This window comes from Acomys russatus, chromosome 21 (assembly GCF_903995435.1).
Source record: "Acomys russatus chromosome 21, mAcoRus1.1, whole genome shotgun sequence".
Classification (NCBI taxonomy): Eukaryota; Metazoa; Chordata; class Mammalia; order Rodentia; family Muridae; genus Acomys; species Acomys russatus.
In genome coordinates, this window is record NC_067157.1 from 27,040,394 (window position 1) to 27,049,515 (window position 9,122).

At 38.4% G+C, this 9,122-nt stretch overlaps 1 protein-coding gene across 1 annotated transcript; it reads right to left on the minus strand.

Annotated features, from left to right (window-relative positions):
• Nucleotides 1–2,699: 2,699 nt before the first annotated feature.
• On the minus strand, nucleotides 2,700–3,382 carry LOC127205232 (60S ribosomal protein L19). The gene has a single exon (XM_051164426.1). The coding sequence runs from the start codon at nucleotides 3,353–3,355 to the stop codon at nucleotides 2,765–2,767; it is 591 nt and encodes a 196-aa protein (XP_051020383.1). The 5' UTR covers nucleotides 3,356–3,382; the 3' UTR covers nucleotides 2,700–2,764.
• Between the last annotated feature and the right edge of the window lie 5,740 nt (nucleotides 3,383–9,122).

Sequence of the window (9,122 nt, forward strand, 5' to 3'; positions counted from 1 at the left end):
TAAGCTCATCATATATGCTTTGTGATAGTTGGTGAAAGTCAGGGTTTCTGGATATAATGAGAAAAGGGCACCAAAATAAAGAACCATTTGTTTGATGGAGTCGGGTGGTTTTGTTTCATAGAGGAATTTTATGTAACTGATTGCAGCATTTGACAAGGTTTAATAAGGGTCTACTAAGTGTGCCCATGTAGTCTTCTTGCATGGCCAAGGAGCTCTCTCCTTCCCGGCAGCGTTAGGCTGATTTGAAGACAAGCTTGCCAATGGAGATCGCCATGTCCCCACCACTTCCAGATCTCTGTTACTAAGTTGCAACCTATGTTGTTAGGTGTTGAATTGTGTTGGAGGAAGCAAAGTGAGTCAAAGCTTCCTTCAGTACATGTGTTTATTGAACAGAACAGGAAAACTTTGGGATAGAGTTTTAGTTATTCTCAAAGGAACATGTGGGTTTACTGTTGGAGACAGCAGGTATGATTGAGCAATCATCACTGGAGTGTTACAGTGACTGCTAATACTTGGGGAGACTCAGCATGTTTGGTTTCGATCAGCATTAAATATTCTCTAGCCTAAGAATATTCTACTCCCTCCTTTTTATTAACAGTCTCACTGAGATATAAATTGCATATTCAACATCTGTTGAAAGTATGTGCTTTATCATTTTAAAAATTCAGTTATGTAACTATTGCTATATTCAATTTTAGAATATTTTCACTCCTCAAAAGAAATTCTATGCTCACCAGCAGCCACTCTCACGTGCACCTGAACCACTCTGCCCTACCTCTTGGCCACTGCCGCTAACCTATGTTCTGTCACATTTACTTGCTTCTTCTGGGAATTCCACGTAGAACCAGACAGAATTGTTTTTTTTTTTTTGTTTTTTTGTTTTGTTTTTTGGTTTTTTTTTTTTTTTTTTTTTTTTTTTTTTTTTTTTTTTTTTTTTTTTTTTTGTCACTAGCTTCCTTCAGTGACCTTAATGTTTTGGGTCTCATGCATGTTACAGCATGCATTTGTATGGTATGGCTTTTTTTGTTGTCATTGGCAAATGATACTCAGTTGTGTAGCAAGCACTTGGGAGGGGGAGGCAAGAAGATCAAAATTTCAAGGCCAACCTCACCTATATAGCAAAGTCTGGGTGGGCTGGAATACACAAGACTTAAAAAAAGCATTGATGTGTATAAAAATCTTACTTCATGGACATATATTTAACATTTTATTTTATTAGAATATATTAATGATGATCAGTGTATAAAATAATAACACCTGCATACAATATGCACTGAATAAACTAGCCTCCATTTATCCATTTTCTCTTTTCCAACCACTAGTAATTGGTAGTCTACAATCAGATCAACTTAAAAAAAAAAGTGTCAACATGTGGCTAGATCCTGTGTTATTTGTATTTCTGATGTAATTTCACTCAGAAAATTATCTCACAGTTTCACCCATATTGACACAAATCACCAGATATCCTTATTTTTTATGGCTGAATAATATTTTCTTTTCTACACAATCTATATTTTTCTTTATCCAGTTACCCATCTATGGACACATAGTTTAGGTAATATGCTAGTTGTTAAGTTGTGTAGAATCATAGATGTCTCTTTCATATGCTGGCTTCATTTCCTTTGGATATATCCAAAGTGGGACAACTAGACAGGATAAACTTTATTATCTTTTAAAAGTATCATTTATCTATTATTACATATGTACATGCTCTGCCTGCACATACACCTATATGCCAGAAGAGGGCATCAAATCACATTATAGATGATTGTGAGCCACCATGTGGTTGTTGGGAGTTGAACTCAAGACTTTTGGAAGGGCAGTCACTGCTCTTAACCTCTGAGCCCTATTTTATGTTTTTCAAGGAACCTCTATGTTGTTTCTTGCAATGTCTATGACCATTATGTAATCACGAGCAGGATATGAGAATTATTTTTTAAAAACCTTTAAAATTTATTACTACTGTGTATGTGGCATGTGTGTGTATGTGTTGTTCATAGTGAAGAATAATCTTAAATTTGAATTCTATATCAATGTATCAAAATTAAACTTATTTTGTGTCAATTTACAATTTTCTATACCAATGAATTGAAAATAACCTTGTGAGCACAGTTAAAGCCTTAAGTTGAGGAGTTGACTCAATAATCTACTGTTTGCCCTACCATCCCTATGTATTTCTATACTCCACCTTCTTTCTTTTTAACCCCTATCTCCAAATCTAAGAAAGAAAGATAGAGGAAAAGAGAGATATCCCTGAGTCCAACCTTGTTTTCTTTGTGGATAAGACAAATTCCCAATAAAAATAAACATCTACAGCCCTCTCTTCTTATGCACAATTAGAAATTGGGCAACTAACCAATCCCTGTGGCAGGAAAGTAAGACTTCATTAACATGAATGTGGAAGAAAGCATATTTAAGATGTGAAAGAAGAAAACTCACATAGAAATGAAAAAGAAAACAAAAGTAATGGGAAAAATAGAGAATTCAAAGTTCAAAGGGTAAGATTTGTTTCACTATAAACATGCTTTCCATTAGCCCTAGTGTGTTGTTTTATTTATTTTGGATCAGATTTTTGTTTTTTGTTTTGTTTTGTTTTGCTGGGTGATGAGGTCTCACTAGGAGTTTCATGCTGGCCTTGAACTCGTGAACTTCTTGCACCAACCTTTTTTTTTTTTTTTTTTTTTAAGGCTTATTTTGTTTTATTTTAATGACTGATCCACGTGAGGCCACAGCCAGGCCACTATGTACAGACACGAGGGAAGCTTCATTTCTTAGTTTCCTCCTCCTTGGACAGGGTCTTGATGATCTCCTCCTTCTTGGCCTGGAGGCGCTCCTCCCGGCGCTTGCGTGCTTCCTTGGTCTTAGACCTGCGAGCCTCAGCCTGGTCAGCCAGGAGCTTCTTGCGGGCCTTGTCCGCCTTCAGCTTGTGGATGTGCTCCATGAGGATCCGCTTGTTTTTGAACACGTTCCCCTTGACTTTCAGGTATAGGCTGTGGTACATATGGCGGTCAATCTTCTTAGATTCTCGGTATCTCCTCAGGAGCCGGCGCAGGATTCTCATCCTCCTCATCCACGTCACCTTCTCGGGCATGCGGGCGTTGGCGGTACCCTTCCGCTTCCCTATGCCCATATGCCTGCCCTTCCGGCGAGCCAAGGTGTTTTTCCGGCACCGAGCCCGGGAATGGACTGTCACAGGTTTCCGGATGATCAGCCCATCTTTTATCAGCTTCCTGATTTGCTGACGGGAGTTGGCATTGGCGATTTCGTTGGTCTCATTGGGATCCAACCAGACCTTCTTTTTCCCGCAGCGGAGGACACTAGAGGCAAGCCTCTTCTGTAGCCTGAGCATACTCATGGCTGCGGACGCAGCTGCGAAAGGAAAGCGCACCAACCTTTTGAATATGGGGCGAGTACAGGTTTGAGGATTGCCTGGCATTAGCTAGCTTTAGCTAGTGGGTGGTTTTATTTTGTGATCTTAGCTAGCCATGGCTCCTTTACCTTTGCTTAAAGCTATTGCATGAATTCACCAACACTTAGTCTTGAAAACATGTATGCATGAGGAGAAGAAAGGTAACATAAAACACGAAGGAAGACTTCCTATTTAAACTTTAATGTTAGTATGATTAAAAACATACATCAAGAACTCAAAGGCAAACTTCATAATCACGGAGCAGGCTTGCTATAATAAAAATAAGCTTTTGTCATCTATGGCATAGATTTAATTCGTTATTATTTTTTAAAGTAAAAAATGGTTGCCAGTGATTCATTTATTTCGGTGGAAAGCTGCATGTGGCACAGGGTTAATAGCCACGTAAAAGTATCATATCATTTAAGAAGGCTTGGGGGAGCATAAAGCCTTGACTTTTACATCATTTGCTAATAAGGGAGTTATCTGCAAGCTATTAAATTAGAATATTTGAATATGCTGAGATTAAAAAGAAATATCAGAGTCATACTTAATATTTTTGTGTAGCGAAGTTCTATTACATTATGCAGTTTTAAAAGCCAAACAGAACGGCCTATTTTTTTGCTTAAGGAAATGTTGCTCTGCTGTATATGAAATAAAATAAATATAAAATTGAACTAGGCTAATGCTTTCAGCTAATGTTTTTAGATAGCTCCAAGCTTTAGAACTGTGCCTGCTCTAAACATTTTTTGTAGTTAATGTTTATACTCTTGGGATCCACTGTTTCCTGCTATGGAGAGGTTGCATTTGAGGGATTATTAATGACAACAAAAATAGCCTTTTCCTCTTTGACTCTAGTGGGAAGGTTTGTAGGTCAAGGTCAATGTTAGATTCCTAGTGAACTACGTAGGAATACACAAAGGTTGAAAAAAAAATATACCCTAGGGGAGGTGCTGAGCAGAAATCTTGGCACATGTTGTAAGTCTTTTAGATTACATTTATGTAAATCTGTATGTGCATGTGACTTCATACGTAGGTGTAGATATGGAGATCAGAGGACAGTGTGACAGCACGGGCCTTTCTTACTGGGCCATCTCACCAGCCCTCCATTGTTTATTGTTTATTGGAAATTCAACATCTGATCTTTTATTTGTTATTCTCAAAGACTTATATATTTATTTATTTTACTGTATTCCGACTTAGAAGTTCTCAGGAAGGACAGCCTATGTCTCTTGGCAGTTTGCTCCTCATATTTTTCTTCAGCTTTATTCACTTGCCTAGAAGTTTAACATATTTGGCAACCTCCTCCCCTCCTTGTTTTTTTTTTTTTTTTAGTTCATTGTTCCTTCAGACATTATCGTGTTTAGAGAGATGGAAGACTTTGCCGATTCTGATAGCTTTTGGCCTCCAACTGTCAATGCATGGTAATATCTGCCAATTCAGGAATATCCCCCGCCCCCCGCACCCCCCTCCTCTTTTTCCAACAGCTATGTTGAGAACACTCACACCTGCCACAATTCATCTCCTAAAAGACTTGTTCCTCTTTCCAGTTCGCCTCGGTCTACAAGAAGGCTGCCCCTTACTCAGAAACAGGTGTGTCCAGCTGTGGGGTCAGGATGTCTTACTCCATGGAAACACTTTTGTTTTTCATTCCCACCACTGATCGGGACCGCACAACCCTTCTTCTCTTCACCCAGAGCGTCAGAAACTACTTCTGTGGGCCACGCACTTCTCACTGGAAGCATGAAGCCTGTGCTCATTGTCTACTTCAATGAGTTTCTGACAGCCGGTGGCTGGAAAGGAGATTCTCAGCTTCATCTTGACACAGCCCACTGACTGCCCATGAGGCGCCACCGGAGAGAGCTCGATTAACCTTTTAATACCCGATTTTCCTTTTATTTCCTTTTCCTTCTTGTCCCTATGCTTCTTTAAAAAAGTGTTTTTTTTTCTACCGGTTATTTTTATGCAGAGTCAAGACATGGTTCTCTCTAAGGAGAAGTTTAGAATTCCAAGGCCTGTCTATTCAGTACTGCGAAATCAAGACACCGCGATGTGCATGCAATGTTTATATTTATATGTAATCCAAGAGAAGCTTTGTTCTAAGGCCACTGAAAATATAAATTTAAGTCTATTACCTTTCTCTGTGGACTAGCATGTTATATAATTTGTCATAGTTTGTAAACAAGTTGGGATAAACAACAAAAGAACCCCCATAGTCACATTCTTGCCATGAACTTTAATTTTTACACTGACTACAGTTAAATGAAATATAGATGCAAATCTTTCCCCTTAAATAATTTCCTTAAGGTTTTCAGTTTAGGAACTAAACATGTACAAAATATCAAAACCAGTTTCTTTTTTAAAAATTTTTTAATTTTTAACTTTTTTATTTTTAATTTTATTAAACCGTTGCACAAAAGCAGTTTCTTTTACTGAGAAGTTATTTGAGAAGTTAGATAAGCTCTCCTCAGGACAGACATAATCGACTTATGAATCGTGTTTAAATTTTGATTGATATGAGAACTATGAGATTCAGAGATAATTTTCCCAATGTAAAAAAAAAAAAAAAAAAAAAAATTAAAAGAATAAGACTTGGTTCAAGAAAGAGCACCTCCTCCCCCAAGTCTCCAAGTGGCTTGTATGTCTTATAGCTAAAATGTAGAAATCAGGACACTAATTTCAATACATTATTTCCAGGCATGGGCAAGAAGAATCCACATGTCCCAGGTTTGCTCTGCCTATGTGGCCGGCCATCACTGTTTGTGCAACTCCAAAGGGAAGAACAAGGATTTGTCCAGTCCTTACTGGCCACAGTTCCATGTCTGTCTTACCTGAACCTCTCCCAGAGTCCTTGCATCCATTTTATTTGTCTCTTACTGGCTCTATAACAAATCTGAGAAGGAAGACCCTCCCATGTCTGACTTCTTATCTGTTCCAATGTGTGGTACCTTCCTTTTCAAGCTCCATCCTTACTCCTAGTCAAATGGTTATCAGGTATGTTTGAAAAACATTTAGCACACTTTTCCTGTTCTGCACATTGTTAAACTGTGACTTTTATTTTTCAAGTTGCGAGAGTTAGCCCCACTATAAATCCAGGCCACGCCTTTGTACCTCACCTGCATCTTCCCAATTCTTATCCATATGAGAAAATTCCTCATAAGTACTCTCTTCCAGACTTCCACGTATTTTGTTCTTATACCTCCACATCGATCTCCAATTCCTTCATTTCCATTACAGATAAGCACCGCCATTGTCCTTTTCCTTTCTATCAGCCTACTTTAAGTTGCATTTAATTGTTTCCCTATCAGAATTACATTCTTGAAAAAAGACTTCCAGCGCCAAGAGATTTAGTCACCCAAGCTACTTAGTTTTTCTTTTCCCTTGACATCTGGATCAACAGAACATCGCATTGTCCCTCAAACTAATATTTTTCCTTTTATATCTTCATTTCTTTTTTTTTTTTTGGATATCTCTCTTCAGCCTGCTGTTGTTTTCTTTGCTAAGTACTTACCCTAGAGCTCTCATGGTGCTCAGAACTGCAACTCTCATTTCCTTGAGAATAAAAAAAAAAAAAATCACAAAATAATTGTTTCCCTTTCCAAACATCTTTGCATGCACAATCATATTTATTTGTCGACATTTCCAGAATCTATAGCTCATAATTTCAGTTTCCAAGGTTCTGGATGTTTTCTCAAGTCAGCTAGAGATTTGAGCGCTCAAGCATTCAGCATAATGCAGTCACAGATCCATGGTTACATTTATAAAGTTTGTTTCCTCCCATCCATTGTCCTATCCTTTTTCCTGTTAGGATTAATAATCCAGTTACCAGATACTTATGTTTAATTAAAAATTTAAAATTACATTTGATATTATAGTGTAGATGGCTCCTAAGATATTAATGTGCCTCATCATCTCTTGGTGGCCCTCCATGCTGCCTATCAACTCATCCATTAAAAAATAAGTTCCAAGCTAGATGTGACTGCACGTGTCTGTACTCCTAGTACTAAAAGGGTTGAGTCGGGAGGACCAAGAGTAGCCTATAGAATGGGATTTTTAGTGACTAAAATACAATAAAAGGCTAATACCCAAAATATATAAAGAACCAAAAACCTAGACATCAGGAAACAAATAACTCAACTTAAGAAATGAAGTATAGATGTAAACAAGAGAATTCTTGAAAGAGAAAACTCAAATGGCTGAGAAATACTTAAAGAAATGTTTGACATTCTTAATCAAAAGGGAAATGCAAATCAAAACTACTTTGAGATTTCATCTGATACCTTTCAGAATGACCAAGTGTTTAAAAAAAAAAAAAAAAATGACAGCTAGTTCTGGCGAGGATGTGGAGTAAGAGGAACACTCAGCCAGTGCTGGTGGGGGTGGAACCTTGTAAAGTCGCTATGGAGATCATTTCAAATGGGAGTCGATCTATCTCAAGATCCAGCCCTGCCACTCTTAGGCAATACACCCACAAGGCACTTGCTACTACAGTAGTGGTTCTCAGCCTTCTTAATCCTGAGACCCTTTAATACGTTTCCTCATGTTATAGTGACCCACAACCTTAAAATTATTTTCAACCCACAGGTTGAGAACCATTGTACTACAGAGACACTTGCTCAACCATGCTCTTTGGTAATATCCAGAAATTAGAAATAACCTAGTGTCTTTCAATAGACAAATGGATAAAGATAACGTGGTAATTTACACAATGGGATATTTCTCCGCCGTTAAAAAGTAATGAAACTCATTGGTAAATGGAACTAGGAAATGTCTTCCTGAGTGAGGTAACTCAGACCCAGAAAGACAATTATGGTATGTATTCGTTTACATGTGGATGTTAGCTGTTAAGTCAATGATAACCAACCTATAATGTTTAGCCACAGACATTAGTTCTAGAGTAAGAAACCAGTTGGGGAGAAATAGATCTCCTTAGGAAGGGGACATAGACTAGATAATTATAGATAGACAAGGGAGTGGAGTGGAACAGGAGGATAAAACAGGTCAATAAAGGAAAGATGGGGATAAGGGAGGGAAGATGTTTTCTAGCTAAAAGTAAAGTCCATCTGAAGGATAGTATAGAAATCTAAGACAGCAGAAGTTTCTTAAAATATATACATATGAGAAGGTGACATAGATAAAATTACCAAATAACAGGAGACAGAGCCCCAAGTAGGCATCTCATGATACCAAATGAAGCTCCCAGCACCAAAACCAAATCATTGTCCAAAGGGGTCCCATGGGAACTCCTAAGCAAATGAGATTTTCTGTCAAGGCTGTAGGTTGCACGCCACAAGTTTTGTAAGGATGGCTTGGCCCACAATTCTATTTTGAAGACTAGCTTCCAGCGTAGAGGCTGATACTTGGGGCTCCATGTAAAACATATGATCCTGTTCTACTAACCACGACTCGTTGGGCACAGTCTAGGAAACTTGCCCAAGCTAGATTAATTATATTTTTCTCCCCCATGGAGTTTGGAAATTAAAGTTTTCAAGACACTGAGTGATTAGAAAAAGGCCCAGACTGTGGCTTCCACCTGAGGCGACCTGAGTAACTGTCACATTCGTTACTTGTCTTGTTGCTGCTGTGACAAAATGCTCAACAGGAAACAAGCCAAGGCTGGGAAGGATTTTCTTTGTCTCACGTTTGAGGCTGCAGTTTGTCCTGATGGGAAGAGGCAGTGGCAGGAAGCAATTGGCCATCCTGTGTCCACAGTCAG